We start from the raw sequence: 22455 nt of genomic DNA, 5'->3' as shown, positions 1-22455 counted from the left end.
CAGCAGGTATATTTATCCAGAAACATCACATATGATAGTACTGCCTGGAAGCTGTCAAATGTTTCAAGAGGGATTCAAACTGTGTTTGTTTGTTTGTGTTTTAGGTGGTGATGTCTGTCGCTCAGCTCTATTGGCATTTGGCTCCTAAGCATGAAGTCAACATCGTCACCAAGTCACTGGTTCGACTACTAAGAAGCCACAGGTAATGCAAAAAAAAGACTGCCTTTTCCTGAGTTCAGTGACTTACTTCTTCCTGTGTTTACTGTGTATAACTGAATATTTCTTTCTCTCGTGCAGAGAGGTGCAGTACGTTGTGCTTCAGAATATCGCTACGATGTCCATTCAGAGGAAGGTGAGTCTGCTTGTTGACATCAGGACGATAATGCTGTCTTTATGCATTTACTGAGGCTCTTCTTATAACATGAGTTCTCTCCAATCAGGGGATGTTTGAGCCCTTCATGAAGAGCTTCTATGTGAGATCTACAGACGCTACACACATCAAAACACTAAAGGTAAATACGAGTTAATTTACATACTGTACCACGATAAATAAGGGTCAATAAGATTTAGAACTTGTGAAATGATGTTTAGAAATAATCTCACACCTTGTGGTTGCGTATTATTTGCTTTTTAAACCTGTGAAAAAAAGGCTGCAGGATGATTTCAGATTTGTACACAACAGATTTGTTGTGGTGGCATAAAATGCATGAGTTATATCAACTGTGAAGTGACACAAAGAACTGCTGTTATGAACTGAGCACAGATTCAAAGTAGAAAACTACATGAAAAAAAGTCCAAAGTACAAATGTTTGTCCTGCTTTTCATTGTAAAACCAAGGATAAAAGTGGAACATTTAAGCTTTCTGGAAGCAATACATATAAAGTTATGTGAATAAACATTAAAGAAAGAGTGTGGACTTTTGTTTTGAAATATCTAAACATCAAAATAATCAAATGAATAGCAATGTCTGTTCAATTTAAACAACTGCTCCCTTTTAAAAGTCTGTGCTTGGTGCGAAAATATCACAGCAATAAGTCCCTTTTAACAATATTATCTTTAATATGTCAGTTCACATTGAAAAATATACTTTTCCATTTTTGGTATATTGTTAAAGCCTTTTTTACAGCTCTGTTTGGATTTTCTTATCATAAACCTGTTTATGTTTATCATCCTCACTGTTAGCTGTTTACTTTTGCCATGTGTACATTTGTTTCTTGCACCTTATTGATCACCTTTATTGTTTATATTTTATTTAATTCTCACTCAATGCATTTGCACTTTTTCCTACTTTGTTCTGCAACTACTGCACAACAGTTTCCCTCTGGATGAATCTGTTTTCTTAACCCTCCCCTATGATTCTTGTAGTTGGAGATCCTGACCAACCTGGCCAATGAAGCCAACATCTCCACCATTCTGAGGGAGTTTCAGGTTTGTGTTTTGTTGTAAAATGGTATTTCTCTTCCTATGTGACTTTTAAAAAAAATGTCAGTTCCTCACTCTCCTTGTCTCGTCTTCTATTTTCAGACCTACGTGAAGAGCCAGGACAAGGCGTTTGCAGCAGCCACCATTCAAGCCATCGGCCGCTGTGCCACCAACATCTCCGAGGTGACGGACACTTGTCTCAACGGTCTGGTGCTGCTGCTTTCCAACAGAGACGGTAAGGAGCCTTCACTGATAACAGATATCTGGGTGTTTACCTTCCTCTGTATATTATAGGGATAGTGAAGTGGGGTTGAAAGAGGTACTTGTACACAGTCAGTGTATTACCTGCAGTAGATGTCGGTTTGCATGCCTCCCAGTTTGGAGTATCGACACAGAAGCTAAGCAATGTTCTGCTGCTTTGAAGAGAGCACCTCTCCTCATACATTCCTCATACTACCCCACTTTAAAACACCCAAACTCTCCCTTTATGGTGCTGCGATGTCTCTCTTTCATGAGAACCTTTTGTCTCGTCTTTGCAGAGACGGTGGTTGCAGAGAGCGTGGTGGTGATCAAGAAGTTGCTTCAGACTCAGCCCACCCAGCACAGCGAGATCATCAAACACATGGCCAAGCTCTTCGACAACATCACCGTACGTTTCATCGTTATATTATTGATCCTTTTACAACATGAGAGTTTAGATTGCGTCATGCTTGTAATCTGAGTAACTGTTTGCCTGAACGTGCAGGTCTCCATGGCCCGAGCCAGCATCCTGTGGCTGATGGGGGAGTACTGTGAGAGGGTGCCCAAAATTGCCCCCGATGTCCTCCGTAAGATGGCAAAGACTTTCACAGCAGAGGAGGACATCGTCAAGCTGCAGACGGTCAACCTAGCAGCCAAACTTTACCTGACCAACTCCAAGCAGGTACAACATTAAATACAAGAGATTTTTTTATGTGTTGACCCAAACATGTAGCAAATTAGTGCATAAATGTAGCAATAAAACAAGAGATGGTTCAGATTCCTGTTATCTAAATATGGATATGCTGTTTTTTATTTTTATTTCACAAGACACAGAAATGTCTTGCGGTAAATTGAACACTTCTGCAACTTCGGCGCTAAATGCTCAGTTAAAATATAAAGCTGTGAATGAGACAGCTTTGACGTAATGGAGCATCTCCGAGCGGCGCTCTGTGTCTACACATTGGGTGAGATGGGGGTGATTGTGGCCTCTGAGTCGGGTTTATGAGCCCAGACGCTGCCTCCTCAAACGAGCACATCGTTACACCTCCTGCTCCTCGTAATGTGTCGGGGAGGAGAGAGACGGAGAGAAGGAGACACAAAAGACAATTCAGAAAAGGGTTTTGGTTATAATGCTGCTGTTTTTATGCCTGCCTAAATATTATATGTCAGTGCAAGTCCTCCGTCTCGCTGTTTTGGGCCAGAGGAAGGTGTTTTGGTGATCCAGGGTGAATAAGAACAAAAATGTGGGAATGAAGATACAAAGGAGGGTCGAGGGTTTTACATAAAGTTTGTCTGTAATGCATTATAAACATTCATATAATGCATTATTTTCTGCTTATACCACTGTATAATTACAGTTATTAGCATTCATAAATATCCATAATGCCTTACAACAATAATCCTAACACATTTTTAAGCATTTTATTTTATTTATACTTTTTGTGTGTTGAGATTTTCTTTCACTTTACCTAAAGTAAACAAAGACCACTTAGAGTAACTAATAATTACATACAAATTATTGATAAAGGTTACAATTTACACTATGTGAATTATAATACATGATACATGATAATGACAGTGAGTCACCAGCAATTGTGAAGTGTTATGATACTGAAGTCTTTCTAAAATGTTTTATAATGTGTTATTGTTATAAAGCATTATGGATATTTATGAGGGCTTAAATCTTTATATTATACAGTGTTATAAGCAGATTATAAATATGTTTATAATTCATTATAGACATGGGCGTCATAGAAATTCTAACAGAATATCTTGTTTGTTAAATCCAAACAGAAACAATGAACTAAATTTGAGGTTTTGTGAGGATTTAAATGCTGCAGCTTCTGTACTTCCTCATCGATTTGGTGTTTATTTTGCGTACAGGCGGCTTTTGGAAGCAAACAGAAAAATAACTTTCCTAAAAAATCAAATGTTCTGTAATGAGATTTATTTCTGCTCTACTGAATGAGTTCCATAACCCAACATTCTTTACTCTCCAATGCTTTCCTTTCATCCCGTTGTCTCCCACCTCATCCTACTTTTTCTCCTCTCCGACCCCCCAGACTAAGCTGCTGACCCAGTACATCCTGAACCTCGGCAAGTACGACCAGAGCTACGACATCAGAGACCGAACTCGCTTCATAAGGCAGCTCATCGTGCCCAACGGGAAGAGCGGCGCCCTCAACAAGTACGCTCGACGGATCCTGCTGGCCCCCAAACCGGCCCCGGTTCTGGAGTCTGCATTCAAAGGTACACATCATGCATTTTATTCTTATTTTCGGAACATATTAAATCCTCTAAATAGGTTGAATATTAAAGATGAAATAACTTTCTTCTCCTGTTTGGTTATTCATCTAAAGCCAATCACTGAATCCACATTACCTGCACCTCTATTTCACATCTATTTCCACTAGAATGCAAAGTTGAGTCAGGCAGTGGTTTTATTATTCTGCTCTGTCTGTCTCTCTGAAGGGCAGTTAGGTCAGACCCCTTTACCTTGGACTAATGAGATGGGTAAATTATTGAGCTAATACTAACCTTTTTCAGACACTCTGAGGAAGAAAAAAAAATCTCCCTCATTTAGCTGTCTCCTCTCTCTCTCTCTCTCCCTCCTTGACAAAAGGGACAGAAACTGCCTCCTGCACGATTAAAATTCAGCGGCAGTGTTCACCTACTGGATGTTTATGGAAAGCGTTAACCACCCCTGTCATTCTTAATATTCACAACTGGAGTCTATTTTTTTCTCCTTTTGGTTTGCAAAGCACAGTTTTTTAGAGCAGACCTCCCCAGACACAGACTCTGATTATATTCCTGCGTTAAAGAGAGAGGGAGGGAGAGAGAGAGAGAGAGAAAAGAGTGAATGTGTGTTTGTGTGCACACTAAAACAGAGAGCTGATATTAGCAGGCATTAGGATAATAATAATAATAATAATAATAATAATCTTTATTTAAATTGCACATTTCATACAGACAATGTAGCTCAAAGTGCTGCACATAACAAAAAATTAAAACAGAATATTCACATTTTAGTACAATTAAATCATTTTTATTGAATAAAAACATTTAACATTTTAAAAATGACAAATAATTAAATGAATGAATAAAAATGTGTAAAGATCATTTTAAAATGGATGCATCTTCTATTAAAGATCCTCATATATAAACAGTGACATTAAGAGCAGACTTGTGTGACTTTGAATCATCCTCTATCTGCTTTAACTTCCTTTGTTTTTGGTCTTATCTATAATTAAATATTCCATTTCTTTAAAATGACCTCCCTTTTGCTTATCACCACTCTTTTTCCCTTTCTTTCAGATCGAGACCGTTACCAACTGGGCACTCTGTCCCACAGCATCAACACTAAAGCCAGTGGGTACCAGGAGCTCTCAGACTGGCCGGCTGTTGCTCCTGACCAGTCTGTGAGGAACGTGGAGGTCATTGAACCAGTAAGAAATCCATCATGGTTTTACTTATCCTACTAATTCTAACAACCTTTCTCTCTGTGTCTCTGCAGAACATTTCTCATTATGTCTGATAATCATTATTGAGGCGACATTAGGGCTGCACAGTTTATTGTTTCAGCATCTGAAGACTGATTTATCTTTTTTCATTGTGCCCCAAAGCTTTTGGGTAACTTTTCTATAAGCGCCCAGCTGTTTTAGGAAATTATTTGTGACCCAGATTCAAAGATTTACTTCTTTAGAAGGCACTAGTTGGCTTTGAACGGAGAGCCACAAACAGAGACTTTACAAAGTATCGAGAGAAAGACTTATGCAATGATGATTTCAGTATTTTCATTGGGATCTGTTGACGATAATATAGAATAAAAACAGCCTTTTCCTTTTAGACAATTACAATATAACAATATAAAAAAGATGCATATCAATTGCATTTTAAAAATGTAATAGAATAGAATTAATAATGCAGATTAAAGAGAAAATATGAAATGTTTGATATTATTATTATATGAGTGAAACATATGAATGACTGACCCTGAATTTGTAATAATCAGTTTGTGTTTGAGAAATTAACATTCATCCCTCTGTTCCATTCGGCCCAAAGACAAGAACTTTTTGAGTCTTTGTATAAGTTTAAGAACAAAAAATACAAAAATGAAAGGGCTTGTTGTTTTTCAGTGAGAGATATTATCGATTCTCTTTTTTTTTCTCTGAGCACCAGCTTTATCATTGTTACTTTGTGGCAGCTAATGGGGATCCAAATAAAACAATAAACAACAATAAAGCAGAACACAACAACAATTTCAACTGACTTTATTCCTAGATTTAAATACAAGGTTAATTTAACAGAAACGATATCTGGTAACTTGGGAAATCTGTGCTGTCCTGGTCAAAATAAATGCCTGCAAAAACTTAATTGAGTTAATTGACTTATTCCATTACATCTTATTAAAGCGTATGAGAAGTGTGCATATCTATTATATTGGCCACAAGCTTTACTCTTTGCTTTGTTTGAATAGTTGAGTCTGTAAGCAAATACGTTTTCTTCACATTAAAGTCCAACAAATCAAAAACCACTCTACTATATCAATAACTTTACTATGTCTGATCAGGTGCAAGAGTGGGCGCCGTTAGTTGGGAAGACCAAGAAACCCAAATCCGACAAGTTCTACTCCGACGATGAAGAGGAGAAAGAAGAGGTGGAAGGATCTGAGAGGAGTGGCAGTGAAGGCAGCAGCAGCAGCAGCAGCAGCAGTGAAGGTTTGTCTTTGTTTTGAAGGTTCATGTTTTTGAAGTGGTAACAAAGAACATAGAAGTTGGTGCCTTCATGAAAAGCTCAGGTGTCAATTTGGCTGCTCTTTCTTGTTTCATTACTGCAATATTTCATTAAACTGATAAAAACACACATTTGTTGAAGCACAATCGTCGTCAGTTCTAACTTTGATGACAAAAACATTGCATTTCCTGTGACTCCTTCACAATAAAAGCCACCCCGCGCTTCGCCAGTGCAATGCTTTTAATGTGAAAAAGCAGTAGTAGGTAATTCAATTAAATACAGCTCTGATAGTATGTTTATTATGGAGGGTAAACAGTGATATCAAGGAGATAAAATTATAATTTTACTTTATTGGATTAGGTGCATGCATCATTTTTATGTGTGCGTGTGAATGCAATTTGAAACCTTGGTGAGAATGCAGTACTCCGCCATCAACAATGAAAACTACTAGAAGTGATTACAGGATGTAAATCGATTATATGGCTTTTGCTGAAAAAATGCTGACTGTAAAAGTGATCAAAACATGTTCAGATTTTATAGAAATATAAGACCCATAACGTTAATTCACCGGTCTGTTGTTTGATGTCTCTGCAGAGTCCAGCAGTGAGAGTGAGGAGGAAAGCAGTGAGGAGTCAGACAAGACCTCCAGCGATTCTGGAAAGAGTTCCAGTGGATCTCAAAAGATCTCTAGTGAATCTGAATCCGAACAAAAGAAGAAGAAGAAGAAGAAGACCAAGAAGGCGCCACAGAAGAGCAAGACTACTCCTGCTTTCAGGTAAAGTTAAACTCCTCCCCTTCTGTGAGACTCTGAAAGCATCATTTTCCTTCCCCTGTGTGTCCAGATGTTACCGGTTTCTTTCCCCTCTTACCTCTTTAACTAATCAGACAGGTGTGTGTGCGTGCTCGTGAGGGTCTTCGTCAACAACTAATATGATCAGTGCTTTGCTCCATCAATACGATCAAACCTCCATCTGTTCACATCTTCAGCCGTTTCTATAATCTATATGACAACCCACCTTCTGGAATGTTCCCTCTTTCTGTTCATCAGCACTTCATTCATTATGTGTTGAAGGAGAAATCTGACATCTTAAAGGATTTGGATGCTTATACTTATACTACCGACAGAAAAGGATAAGTTTTGGGTGTGTTTTAAAGGGTTGGTTTAGATTTACCAAAGTCACACAATAACAAAAGCAAACACACAGATCAAGGCAGCGGTAGACCAACAACTCATGTGTTCAAGTAAAACTGTGAAAATATTCAATATATAGCGTTCACTTTAACTTCTATTGATTTCTTTAGGTGTCTAAAATATGTTTTGCTGCCTAAGGATAAAAAACCCCGTACAAACCCACTTCAAGAAATCCAAGCGATCCCTTTAAGTACAGTATTTGAGTTGATGTACTTAGTTACTTAATGTGCACACTAGCTAGTCTTAAGATAAAACCAATAGTACTAACCCTAACCCACACTATAGGTAATGAATACATTTACAATTAGGGAATCAAAATGACAAAAAGTACACGTAAATCTTAGGCAACACAGAACAGGAAACATTCTGAAACTAGATGCTGTCAACACAACTTACATGAAGAAAGCTTTGAAATCGGGCTGGGATGAATGGAGAAAATCAAATATCACAATATTTTTGACAAAATACCTCAATATCAATATTGCGACGATATTAAAGGGTTGACTATTGGTGCTTAGAAGCTAGAATAAGTCTGATGACTTCAGAATATTACATCATTTTACAGTAATGCAAACCAGTAAAAAGACAACACTTGTATCCAAAATCTAAGAATATATCTAGTCAGATATTACGATAACGATATAAAATCAGTATATGGCCCATTAAAGGGTTCACTATTGGTCCTAAATGAAGAGACATTAGTTATGTGTCATATCAACATATTGCCCAGCCCTTCTTTGAATGATGATTCTTCATTCAGTCCACACTTTTGATGTCCTTTTGAACAATGAGAGATGAAGCTTTGCGAAATACCAAACAACCAAAGCGCAGTCAAAAGAAAATCAACCAACTTTCTTGAAGGAGGTAACAGTATAGTCTGTGAGCCATACACACATATTGTTGCGTTATGTACACACACACCTTCTCCCTCCATCTCTCAGACACAGAGACACATCAGTCTGGCAGAAGAGCTGCTAGAATATCGTTAGTGTGGTTTCCATTAACGAGCTAATCAAGGAGAATTCTCCTCCAGTAGCGTAACCCACATTTACATGACTAATGGATAATGACTTCTGATTGGTCATTTAGCGGCCTGGTGTTGCCAATGAATGAGATTTGAGTCATTACCACCGAATATGCTCGCGTACGCTCCGTGACACGACACACTGGCAAATTTAGTTTCTTGTGCACTCGACTCCGGTTTGCTCGCGGACGCACAAACTCACACAGAAGCGTACCTGATTGTTGCCGTGTGACAGGCCGCCGGCTGACCCTGTTCTCTCCATTAGAGAGTATAATTAGAGCAACTCACCCCGGTGCTCAAACACACACAAACACGCACACACACACACGTACACACACACGGTAATTAGAGCAGCTCACCCCAGTGCTTCCACAACAAACACAGCATAATGCCCTCATTATGGCCCAGTCATTCCAGGCAGGGCCTAATCAGGCCCACAGTGATTTATATCACTTTTTCCTGTTCGCAGCAAATGAAATCTGTAGGCCAAATTAATACTGGCTTTTCATCATCGCCCAAGTTAAAAAGCCAGTTACCGTCACAATTCCCCTCATTAATTTAACGGCTGAAAATCCCGGGCAGGCGGAGTAAACACTCATTATCGGGACAAATTGAAGAGGGACGGAGGCAAGTGGAAGAGAGAGGAGAAAGATGGAAGAAATCTTTCTGATACGCAACATTGAATTAACTTCACAAACAAAAAACAGATTGATCGCTGTGGTTCTGACCGGGCCACGGTTCAGCTTAAAGCAGAAGAAAAAAGAGAAATAAAAAGAAAATATTATTAAATCAAATTATAGGTTTTATGTCTTTGAGACTACTGGTAGTAGCTGTGTGTGTTTTATGTAAATGTTGTGTTAAACCAAAGTAAATGTGCAGTACTATTCTTTTCACAAATGTATTTATTCCACGTCTGAGGTGACGTTTGCTGTTCCGGTTTGTTTCAGTGACTCGGACGAAAATGGAAACGGACCTGCAGCCGTAGACAGCAGCTCGTCAGCTGAAAGCTCCTCTGATTCAGAGACCGACTCCGAGGACGACTCTGAGTCTGACGCCCCCACGACGCAACAGAAGAAGAAGAGTGATGTGAAGTCCAAACCTAAGGTGACACTGTGATTTTGGTCGGGTCCATTTGGAGCTCAGATGATAAAAACATGTTGCACAACTCTTCACCAGTGCACTAGATGTTTTTAGCTATCTGGCCTTCATAAGGATGGTGTCTAAGGTTGTTCCCAGTCTGTTGATCAGTTACATATGACGGGTGGTGGGGATAATATCTCTTTCTTTACCGAGATTAAAGCACAAATATACCCAATAAAAGTATGTTGTTGTCTTCTGAATAGGTCCAATTCACACCATAGTCTCTTCAAAGTATGGATTCTTTTGATAAAATGGTGATTCTGAATTTACTACTTTAATCTCAGAAGATATTCAAGGTTTTTTCTTGTGAATTTGCCATTTAAATCTTGGAGAATATTCATGTTTTTATCTCGTACATTTGTGACTTTTTGTCTCGTGAATTTACCTCTTTAATCTCAGAGAATATCCAAGTTTTATTTCTCATAAATTTAGGTCTTTATTCTTGGAAATTAGTTTTGTCTCGAAATATTACCCCCTCACCCAGGACCCGTAATATTTTTACCTACAAAGACCCTAAAACAAAAATATAAATTAAAAAAAATCTCAAAACTTGCATGCAATAATGCAATACTCAATATTAGCCTTGAGGCAATACCTTTGAGGAGCAACGACACTGTAGCAAATGTTACTGTAAGAAATGTTGGGCAGAATTTCAACTTCTATGTTAAACTGACCTAATATTTTCTACAATATAAACCCGTATATAAACCCGTGTAGAATATGATATATTGCAAACAGGATTAGAAACCTTAGAAACACCAGGTTCTCCTGGGATTTGTTGTTCCTGAAGCACACAGGTGGCAAAATCACAATTTATATAATTGTGTAACAACTGTTTCATTCGTCCCCTTTATTTCAGCCCTCGCCATCTTTTTCTTACCCGTTATGCTCATCGTATTATTTCTCACCCTCCTCTTTCCTTTTCTGCACTATGAAATCCTCATTTCATACAGTTTGTCATTTGGACACGACCCATGAATTATGCATCTTTCTTACACTCCTCCTGCTCTTTCAGTCCTCCGTTTACTAACAAGGTTTCCGTCTCTATTACCGCCACCGAGTGTCGATCAGAGACGATCTGATAAGATGCGGCTTCTAACTTTATTGTTTGTTTTCCCCTCACTTATTCCTCTTCTGTTTTTTTTTTGTTTTTTTTTCCCGTGGGCTCAGCCTGGAGGATTCAGAGTGGAATTTTATGGTTCTTTATGCGACGTAAAAGCAGCCGTGGTGGGTTAGGAGCGTGTGGAGACAGGGTGATAAAAGCGCTTGTATGTTTAAAAGCATTTTTTTTTTTATTGTGGCGCCGTTCGTTGTAATTCCCACAAGTCAACACGCCTCAAGTCGCACGAGGTGGCGTGAATCGGTTGTGACACGACACTGTGCATGACTGGTCATTGAAAAAATTCCAGATGTGTCCCATATAAATGCAGAGTTTCTGTTTTTTGGGGATGAATGTGTGTCATGTCTCCAGAGACACTGCCGTAGAATTGAAACATTTCACATCACACAATTTCATTTCTTTTGTTTTTCTTCTGTGCTGCCCATCTTCATGTTGCTGTGTTTGATTTCCAGGTGGAAGGGAAGTCCAAGATGGAAGTCTCCTTACTGGATCTAGATGACTGTGAGTTTATCTGCACTTTAACAGCTGTAAATCACCCAATTTCTGTTTGTCGTTTTTACGGTTAATGATCCAACAAAAAACAGATTTTATTGGAAACAGTGGATCACATGAACTTTGCAGTTTCTCTCAGCTTGTTGTTTTGTTTTCAAATTCTGCTCTCAAAGACCCTGGTTTTCAACTGCAGCAGTCTCCCAAAAAATGTCTGATGAATTATATGTGTTCTACCTGCCCAACAACAAAAGGATATCTTTCTTTGGAGCTGAATAAATCTAATCAAGAGTGAATATCAGGCTTTAAATATCAGGTAGCCAAATCCAAATGAATGCCAGTGTTGCTCTGCGTCTGCTTTATGTCTTTATTTTTACACTCATTAACTTAAACGTTGACTTTATAAGGCAGTGGCAAATAGCTACCTGGGGGCCTGATCTGACCCTTCAACTAAATGTGAATGTAAATGTTTGTCGCCTTGATAAAAGCTTAAATGTTCCCTTTTATATGTTATTTTCTGCCACAGAACTCTTATAGGATTTTTAACCCGAACATCAAATAAACCGATAAATAAGACTTAAATAATACAATAATTTAAATGAAACAAGTTCTCCTTCATCAAAAAGTGTTACTTCTCACAAACACAAGTAAAGGATAGTCTAACAGCAATGATGTGCTGATGATTATTTAATAATAATTAATGATAATAATCATAAAATAATTACACATTATTTTGTAAGACAGCAATAACAACAACGGTATATTAAATCTAGCAGGCTATCAATTAAAGGTGGAGAAGGATTGTAAACACAACACTATATTTGCGTTTTTTTCGGCGCTCTGTCCACCATTTACATAGCTTCTTGTCGTCCTTGCGATCTTGCACCTGGTCGCTATGTTTTTATAGAGGTTGACGCCCAGAAATGTCTTGAAAGCATCAAAATAAGAAACTCCAGGCAGAGGGCAGCATTGAGAAGGATTATTTTCATACGCATCTATATTATTTTCTTTTTTTCCTTCTTTTCTCATTTTGAAGATTATAATTATAATTCAAGATTCTACAGTAACATAAGCTGTTCCTCTGTTAGCGCTTGCGTTATAATGAAAAAAATGACATCTGCCCTCAGAAACAATCTTTTTATTCTTAAATCTGTTCAAATGTCACTGAAACAAATTGAAAATGTTGGCCTGCGTTATCCACACCTATAAAACCAGCTAATTGAACCTAATTGCATTGCAGACGTGTCTTATAAGTTGATGCTATTTGATGTTTTCAGCGTTTTTTGGCCAGAAACAAATCGTATAGCTTTAAAGCAACTGCGTTGATAATCTGAAAATTCTTGTCTTTGGCTCCCCCTAGTGGCAGTATCAAAAAACACACACTCTGTAAAAAGCAATGCATAGCAGCTTTAACAAGCTTCTGTTTTTCTTTGTGTCCATTCAGTTTCTCCTGCACCCACGAACGCACCAAAGCCTTCCGTCGTCTCTTCGTCCCTGCTGTCCGACCTCGAGGGCCTTTCTCTCTCCAACGTCTCCTCCACCATGCAGGTAAATGTGTGTGTGTGTGTGTGTTTGTGTGTGTGTGCATTCCAAACACACAGGATGACATTTCCTCCATCATCCGTGTGTTGAGAGTCAATCGTTCCTTTTCCGTTCCGACACTGACAGACACAGCGGAGTGGCGTATGAGATGCTGGAATGAGCTTCTCTCCCTTGTGGAACATTTTCTGCTCCCAGACGCCAAACTATTGACCTTTTCTGCCTTCTTATATTTATAGCCACAACTGCTCTTCCTGTTTCCTGTATCTCTTATAGTCCGTCTCTCTCACCCCTCGCTGTCTTTTTGCTCTTCCACACCCTTGAACTCTATTTCTGTGTGTCTCATCTATAAGTCCACCCTCCCTCTCTCCCTCTCGCTCTCTTATCTCTCTCCTCCTCTCTTGTCACCTTCCATCTCTCTCTGTCAGATGTTGCGTCCCTTGTGTCTCGGCGTTGTGTATATCTGATGGTTGACCTTTCCTAGTGTGACGGCTCCTTTCTCTCCTCCCTATGTGAGCGACTCTTCACGTCTGTATGTTTGGTATCTTGTCTTTTTTTTTTCCCCCTCGGGAGGAAAAAATGTCCAGACCGTTTTTTTTTTTGCTGCTGCTGTGTCTATTCTGTGTCTCATAGTCTGTAGACATCTTTTATCTTTATGTTTAGTTCCACACAGGTGTTTGACATGTGCTTTTAAATTTTACTTTGAATTAATCTATTCAAGTGATTTGCTGTTAATAGATTAAACATTATTAAGAAAGCAGGCTGCATGTTCAGATTATTTTACTTGATAAACAATCTATGGATTCTTTTTTTTTTTATTAAGATAAAAATTTGTTTAAAATGTCCATCAAGTCCCCAGAGCGCGAGGTTTTGTTTTTACAAGTAAAAACCAAAATATATTAAATTTGCAACCGATTAAGTAAATTATTAATTGATACACGAATTTTTTGCCAACTGACTTGTCCATTAATCACTTTAAAGTTGTACTTCTACAATACTCAGAAAGATTCTAAGTTGAGAGCCGAATGGATTTTGTTTTGTTGGTCTGAACTTAACCAAATTGTGTTTTCCTTCTTAAACACATTCATTTATTTATTGATTATTTTTAAGGGACAGATGCAATATACATAGACAAGGATCACAGTGTTTAGATTGAATGCTAATTAACAACACGCGTCCCTTTAAGGTCTTTTATAGTTTTATTAGTAATAAGTTAAGTTTGTACCACTCAAGCCTCGGTAATACTCTCCGTAACGCGACTAAAAAAGTTTTTAAAATCTTTTATATTCTACGTTACATTCTATTCAAATCTGAGTCTGTAGTTAGTTTGTAGGAAAATGTTTTTTCTTGAGAATATTCTCAACGGAATCTAAATTCAAAAGGGAAATTCAAAACGAGTGGTACGTTTGAAGTTCTTTTTCTTTTTTTTTATCATTTTCAATTTATTATGTAGTGCAAATAATACATTTGTCTCAGAGGGCTTTTTCAATGTGAACAACACGCATAGATGTAACTGTTGAAAAAGAGTGACAAAGAAGGGAATAGACATGAAGAAGATCTACATTAGAGCCATAGTTTTTAGACATTTTTTGGGAAATATGCGTGTTTGCTTTCTTGCCAATTGTTAGATGATGAGAGGATATACATCACTATCTCAAAAATATGGAGCTAATAAACCTATAAAGCTCAACAGCTTCAGACTGTGCTGTTTATTTAGATTCCAGTCTAATCAAAGGTAAACACTGGTGTGTGTGTGATAGAAAACATAAAGACTTTTATGTTCAAGATACTATAAAAGTCTTTGTTAACTTTTTATTGTAAACGATTAGTTTTCCTTCATGTGTTTCCACCAGCTGTCTGAACGGCCTCTACTCTGTCTCCGTACTTTATCTCCATGTTCAGTTACTCTATATTCTGAGCGTGCCCCCCTGTCCGTCACTATGATTGACAGCTGCTCTCAGGCCAGCCGTTTATGCAGCTCGAGTCTTTATTCGTCTCTCTCTCTCTCTCTCTCTCTCTCTCCTCAGGTGAAGGCCGCGCGGTAATAGAGAATAGAAATGCAGATTAGAAAAACAGGGAACTTTTTTTTTTTTTTTTTTCTTTTCTGCACATCAACATCTGATTTAGAGTCAATTCTATGCATAAATACATGATGGGCATCGGAGATTCATAGACGAGGGTAAATAACCTCACCTTTATCACACACACACACACACACACACACACACACACACACACACACACACACACACACACACACACACACACACTACACACACACATCACACACACATTGGCCCCGGTGTCATTTCTATTTCTCAGCAATCTGCCCACAGAGGCAGCGAGTCTGTCTCAGCTGAGCGCTCGGGCCCTTTTAGAGAATTACTGCATGGTTATCAAAGGCATTTAGATTAACCCCGGTCACTGTCTCTGACCCTCCTCCTCCACCTCCTCCTCCTCCTCTCCACATTTTCTGCATGCTACCGCTCTCTATAACATTTTGACATTAGGATCTCTCACAAATGCCTCTTAAATCCCCTCCCTCCCTCCCCCTAACCCGAAACCTCTTCCGACCGCTGTCCGTGTGTGCGGCGGAGGGGTTGGCCCGAGGCTGATAACTTTTCATTCATAATTAGCAGCCGGCGAATGGCGCTGCGTTGGGGGAAATTGAACTGTCAGCGGCGGGGCGCGCGGCGTTTGACCCCATCACGCCCAGAGGGGGCCATCATAATTTGTTCATTTGGTGTCCATCAGGCGGGAGCCGGCTCCTCCACCCCCTCCTCCCCCGCCTCCCTACTCACCCCTCTGACCTCCTCCTCCGCCCCCCTTCCCCAGTAGCAGTGAGCTCCTGGGTTCACGTCTAATTATGAATCAGCAGAAGGACCCCCCCCCCCCCGAGCGCTAGAATATAGCAGCCCCTGCCCTCCAAAACCTCCCGCTGCCACTCAAACGGAGGAGATTGCCTCTTAAGCAGGAATAAATGCCCACACAGAAATATCCACCGGCCTCTGAAGCAGGTGGATACTTTGTGGAAACGTTTGTGTTTTAATGCAGCTTTTCTTTTCTTATTAGCTCGTTTTAGAAGCTATGTTTTTGTCTGTTTGTGTGTTTATTTGTGTGTGTAGGCATTTCATATTTTCTGAGGTGACAGAGGTCGAGACGGTGATCCCTAAAAAATCCTACTTGTCATTCGTGTTATTTCATTTTTCTGCTGCAACAGCTGAAATGTCCACTTGTCCGTAAAAAATACGCAGCTATTTAGTGACTGTAAAAAAGTGGAATTAGGGTCTTAACCATAAATACGAAGCCACATTCATACTTATAAGAACACATATTGGTTTTAAGCAGCTTGTTTCTTTCAGTGAAGGAGGAAATAAAAGTAACGATACCATAATATAAGAAAATACTCCATTTAAAGTACTTACATGGTCTCATTTATAGCTTTACTTAGTTTGCAATATTTTAAAAATAAGACAAAATTATGGAAAGCAACTTTAGATTCAAATACAATCAGGAACCCAGTTAACTTATGTTAAAACAATGCAATAAATTACCACAGTGGGATTTTTTTCACTAGCTTTGAGAATGGAATAGGCAAAAAGTATATTAGTATATTTTCCTTTTAAACGTAGTAGAACAGAAGTAAATAAAAGTAGCAGAAATGATTCAAGTACACTGGTTTCTTCTGTGTTCTGTATTAATAATATACTTAGATTATTCACAGGAGTTAAATAAAAAAGTTAAATACTAGACTTCAGTAGGGATTTATGATATAGACAAGATAGGACAATTAGACAATAATATTTTACGATTAATTACTCTGAATTGAAATTACTTAGAAAAATACATATTTTGAATATATATATATTTAAAATAAATCATATTTTGGGGTTTTGGACTGTGTGAAGTTGTGTGGGGCATTTTTCCGTATTTTCTAACATTTAATTGACGAAACGATGATAATCAGCAGATGAATCAATACTGAAAACAAGCCTTAGTTCTATTAAATATCGCGCTAACTCAAAGAAAACACTTTGCTTACACTACTTGCAAAGCTAAATGAAGGACAACACTGTTTCTGAATAACAATCCTCTATTATTGCTAATCTTCTTTAATGGAAAAATCGCAAAAAAATTAATCATTTTAAAACACCTAATTTACAGACAAATTGGCATAAATGGAGTAACCTCTGTGTGTATTTGCGCTGGAGAGACATTCTTGTTACATTAAAGTAGTTTTCAGACGGCCGTAGTAACATTTACTTTAATCCAATTTGCTGTCAAGGTTCTTTGTGACGCCCCTCAATTAATTGTCATCTCCTGACTGAGGGGAACAATTAGGCCCTAAAGTCAAACACATGTCCCTTACCTTAATCCTCTCAACTCCTGTAGAGCATTAATGAAATCCTGTCCTCTCGGTGTTGGAGGTTGGAAAAAAACAGAAATGGATTTTCAATATATGCCCATACATCTCTGTGCTCTCTGCAACACTTTCTTTTTTTAAATTGGCCCTTTTATGCACACGGCACAAGGCTACCCGGCTCCGTTTAGCCCCCTTTTCTTTTTTTTCTTTTTTTTGTATATGTCAGCGGGATTTTCAGGTCATTTGCCAGAGAGGATGCTGGGAGCGTGGGGCTCTGAAGGTGACTGGTGTCTGTGTCATCCATCACGGGAGCTTCCTTTAAGTTGATGCATAATAGAGCCTCTCAATCAAACTTTCCACTCCCTCCTTCCTGTCCAGGCGAGGGGGGAGCCAAAAGAAAAGAAAAGGGAGACTGACAGAGGAGTCAAGGTTACATCCTTCTTCTTCTCTTATTTACACTTGAGGTGTTTGGTGTAACAGGACAACAGCGGATGGGTGGGGGGTGTTGTGTCAGGCTTTAACCGTCCACTGTGTCAAATTGGTGATAATAAGGCGGTTTGAAGCCTCCGTCCCGACAACACGGGACCTTGAAGCAGGATGTGTCTGTCAGGGAGGTAAATCTCCGTCGTGATGGAGGCGTAAAAAAACATTATAGCCGGCTTTATCGACACCGACTGCTCTGACACGTTCCAAAAAAGTGGCCCGGATAAATATGTAGCGCTGGTGGTGGCATGACGGGCGCAACAAATGTTTGTTTGACCTCCTCTACAGGCGCTTTGGGAGCAAGAGAAGCTGCTGGTCTGTCAAAGAGGACAGTTTATTCTGTCACCTGGGCATTTAGAAATGGTTTTATACTGACTTCAATCTTTTAAAATATGTCACAGTCGCCAGTTGATTATGTGCACCTAGCTAAAACTAGTGCATCCATGTTTGATGCTGCAGTTTGTGGTGCTTCATGGGGAATCAGAGAACGGGTTTACATGCACTTGCAGGTCAGCATCCAGACTTCTACCCTCCCTACTGCCGACTTTATTTTGGAGCCATGTCTTACTTATTTTATCTGCAGTCATCCTGAGTTTTTTCTTTAAGTTAGAGACCAGCAAAGTTTCAGAATTCAACAAATAAATCAAATGATAAGTGGTGGAAACGGATTTCTAGAAGCCTCTTTGTGTCCCTTTCCGTCGGGCTTCAGATGGAATTATTTTAAATAAGCTGTAATGATCTCTCCGCTGTCATCCAAGCACTCCTATTCACCCATAGCTACTTTTTCATAAACATACTTATCCTTTAACATGAGCAGCCATACAAGAACTTTACCTGAAAATATTGTCTGAAATAAGCAACTTTTCCTGTAAATGCAGAGTCAAAGAATCAGTAAACAGGATTGAGGACTACTTTCTCTAATTTGCAGTTTTTGATCAATAGATAAATAGTTCCATGTTTTATATCTTATTCCGAAGTAAATATATCCGACCTTTTAGACGATTTAACAATCAAATGTGCTGTTTTTCTCATGTCCTGCTGCTCCACTACAATGAAAGTGAGTGTTTTACTTGTTGCCTTGGGAAGCGAACACGTTGAAACTCATCTCCAACGCTTCCTGTCGTACGTCAAACCGATTCTTCATCCTCACACACCTCGTGACACTTCGACGTCGTCGGAGCCCGACACAATGTGCACTGACACCACTCACAGCGCCGAGAGCTGTAGCATCACGCCTGCATGTTTCCACTGTGTTTCTTCATATCACATTATTAGTCATATTCAATTAGCTCAATTAGTTCACACCCTTTGCTTATTCTTCTAAGTCTTCTATTTGATATTTCTCACTGCTCTGCTCTCTTTGTCACTCTTGCAACATCTTTGAGAAGTCAGATTTCTTTTGTTTTTATCACTTTGAGGCTGTAAATAGCAATTTTTCTTAGTCTCTGAACTCATCCCCGTTTGCACTGTTGTTGCCTCTGTGTCAGCGTATGAATCCGTTTAGATGCTAAGTGTGTTAGAGGGTGTGAAAAGGCTCCCTTCACCCTGATGTTTTTGAACTAATTAGTGCCGTCACTTAAGGCAGACGGACCTCTGACTCGAAGAAACTACTCAGAAGTAGTCGTACTTTTGCAATGCTTTTTGTTATTTTTTTGTCGTTGAGGTGTGAAGTTTTCTAATGTGTGACATGTCAATATGTTAAGTGCGTAGTGTTGGGTTGTGTGGGCCGACGAGAGCTGACAGTCGCCAACGTAAAGAGAAAAACTGAATGTGTGAACAATGTTCCTCTGAGTGACAAGATGTTAATTTTTAGGTAGAAAAGAAAACACCACCACCACCACCACCAACGCATCCACCTCCTTTCTTTTCCGTAACTCTCAAACGTAATGTGATTTCCTGCCTCTGAAAAGGTAAAAGCCCCAGCGAGCGGCAGGTTTGGCCCATGCAGGCACTTGTGTTTCTATTCATTAGAGGTTGTTTTTTATTCAGCCCGGTTTGACGGAGCATCCAGCCCATTTCCAGCTAACTGGGCTGATTGGGAACATTTCTTAAATGGGCTCGTCTTTAGCCTGCAGCCTTTAATGAAGGGAGGGTTGGTGGGGGAGTTATCGGCCAACCCTTTGGTCCCACTTCACTCAGAAGTGCTGCATTCCTCCCGCTGATTGGACGCGGTGAATTGCATGTGATGGAAAGACCGGAGATTCTTGTATTAATCTGTCCTCTTGTGTGAATGCATTTGCACCGTAATGTACGAGGCGTCCCTGGATATTGTGTCGATGTGGAGATTTTTTCCTCATCTTCCTCTCTCTGCTTCTGCTCTCAGGCTGTTCTTTCAAGCAGTGCTTTGTTGTTCACAGATCAATCCAAGCAATACTGCAGGTTATTTCTCTGATAATCAAGAAGTTTCATGTAGCACAAAATCAAACTAAAGCCCCATTCACACCTGACTTTTATCCTTAGTGGAAAAAGGCATTCATTACCTTTGGAAGTGCATTTATTGTAAATAAAATCAAAAGGGATTTGGACAATTATTATAATTTATTAACGTACAAAACATCCAATTAATATGAACTCGTCAAAACCACCAGACTCCAGTCAGAAAACAGTCATTTTACCTCGTGGATCATTGAATACACTTCATTCAAACTCGAAAGAAACAAAATAAAACTCATCAAAACCATCTTTTTTTAGTATTTTCACTGTTCAAACAATCACAACTTCTGGCTAGTCAAAATAAACCCTTCATTCACAATGATAGATGTGAAATAAAACAGCCATTATATGCTTCCTCAAAGCTACAAGACTCCATTGACAAAACAGTCATTTTACCTGATAATCATTGTCAAACATATTGGCAATGGAAAAGGAGTCTATCACCTATGTGTTACATGATTTCCCTTGTTTTAAAAATCTGAATATATGTGATCATTTTGGTGGCAAAGGATGAAAAACATTTTTGTTAAGGTTCTTTTTTGTCTTTCATTCGTCCCACTAGGTCACCACTCCATCTTTTGGCCCGGTGAAAACCTATGAGCTGCTTCACCATATGACTGGAAAAGGTTTGTCGGCCAAGTACCATTTCCCCCGGCAGCCCTGTTTGTACCAGCCCAGCATGGTGTCTGTACAGGTCATACTGGCCAACGGCTCAGACCACAGCCTGGAGGAGATCCACATAGGAGACCGGAGCCCAGCGGGCCTGAACATCCACTGCTTCAACACCATCGGTGAGTACGAAGGCCACACATGTAAAATACTACAAAGAAAACTGGTAATCCAATATTGCTTGTTTATTTGTAACTGCCAGCAAATGTGTTACTTAAATTCATACTGTCAAGAAAACCAACAATAAATTGATCCTTCTAACTAAATTATCTATAAATGATAAATCTTCTCCCTCTGTGGTCCAAAAAACTGTTAAAGTCAGAAGAAAAAAAAGCTAATGAAGTCTGTAGTGTCCACCAGGGGGCGACTCCTCTGGTTGTATAGAAGTCTATGAGAAAATGACTCTACTTCTCTCTTGATTTATTCCCTCAGTAAACATTGTAAACATGAGTTTATGGTCTCAATCTCTAGTTTCAAGTCTTCTTCAATACAGCATGATGTTCATTTAGTAAATGATGCTCCATTTAGAGTCAAACAGACCATAAAGCAGGGGATGCTTTAGGGCGGGGCTACACTGTGATTGACAGGTCGACACCAGAGACGTATAAGGGGTCTCTATGTCACTCCTCCTCAGTCCAAATATGGTCGCATCTGCTCATACGATTCAATCCTGCAGCAAGCTATGAAGATTATCTAAACTGTGATGTTTTATATAATACCTTTTCTTTATATATGTATTCTCTATACCTCTATATAACTTACTGTGCAAATACAAATAATTGTTAGGGGTCCTCTGATTTTTTTATTTTGTTCCATTTTCCAGTTCCCCAAGAAACCCATGATTTATAAAGTGCAGTATTTGGCCTTAAATCTTCTACATATTCTAGTTTTATCTTATTATAATAACCCTTGTTAAACTTGCTGCCAGTCCTTTCACAACCTTTTTAAAGATTTAACATGTCAAAGTATGTTTTTTCCCCTCTGTATTATGTAATTAACCACATTTATTACAATCTGTGCAACATGTGCCGTCTCTCCCATTCATTCACGAAGGCTTTCTGGAATTTCTACAGCTCCATGATTGTTTTCTCAGACAGATATTAAAGGATCATTTTAAACCTGTTTGCTATCAGCACACACACACACACACACACACACACACACACACACACACACACACACACACACACACACACACACACACACACACAAACCTGAAAACAGCCAATATTACTTCAGCTAATCCCTGTTCATTAGTATCGATCAGACCCAACAAACATGCACCATCTCCATATTTCTTGTCACACTGCTGTATGATTGCTCCACTCTGTATAATATAAGACTGAGAACACAGTCCCTCTAGATTTTCCCTTTTTTCATGCACGCACAAACACGGCGGCGCTGTGCGGTGGAGCACGTTAAAACTGTCGATTGCAGGGGATTGATTGGGCATTGAAGGAACTCGAGCAGCCGAACAAATGGGTAATTTGGATCGATGGAGCCCGGCCACTGTGAGTCGCTGGCTGGAGTCGGTTTGATAAGTTGCAGAGGATGACGGACAAAGCGTTATATGATGCTGTTTTGTGTTTGTTTGTTAAGGGATGATA

At 39.2% G+C, this 22455-nt stretch overlaps 1 protein-coding gene across 1 annotated transcript in view; it reads left to right on the top strand.

Annotated features, from left to right (window-relative positions):
• ap3b1a (adaptor related protein complex 3 subunit beta 1a) overlaps positions 1 to 22455 on the top strand; it is a 54978-nt gene that overhangs the window by 19610 nt on the left and 12913 nt on the right. The window contains exons 9-23 of the mRNA XM_054612183.1: positions 105 to 202; positions 298 to 352; positions 441 to 512; positions 1366 to 1428; positions 1525 to 1657; positions 1962 to 2071; positions 2168 to 2344; positions 3726 to 3912; positions 4978 to 5108; positions 6233 to 6380; positions 6991 to 7171; positions 9560 to 9716; positions 11325 to 11373; positions 12806 to 12909; positions 20742 to 20970. Of these exons, the coding sequence (XP_054468158.1) occupies positions 105 to 202; positions 298 to 352; positions 441 to 512; positions 1366 to 1428; positions 1525 to 1657; positions 1962 to 2071; positions 2168 to 2344; positions 3726 to 3912; positions 4978 to 5108; positions 6233 to 6380; positions 6991 to 7171; positions 9560 to 9716; positions 11325 to 11373; positions 12806 to 12909; positions 20742 to 20970 (1894 nt within the window). The remainder of the gene's footprint in view (positions 1 to 104; positions 203 to 297; positions 353 to 440; positions 513 to 1365; positions 1429 to 1524; positions 1658 to 1961; positions 2072 to 2167; positions 2345 to 3725; positions 3913 to 4977; positions 5109 to 6232; positions 6381 to 6990; positions 7172 to 9559; positions 9717 to 11324; positions 11374 to 12805; positions 12910 to 20741; positions 20971 to 22455) is intronic.

The sequence above is a fragment of the Anoplopoma fimbria genome, chromosome 14 (assembly GCF_027596085.1).
Source record: "Anoplopoma fimbria isolate UVic2021 breed Golden Eagle Sablefish chromosome 14, Afim_UVic_2022, whole genome shotgun sequence".
NCBI classification, from domain to species: Eukaryota; Metazoa; Chordata; class Actinopteri; order Perciformes; family Anoplopomatidae; genus Anoplopoma; species Anoplopoma fimbria.
The sequence above is the reverse complement of the archived record's forward strand: the minus strand, read 5'-3'. Positions and strand labels throughout refer to the sequence as shown.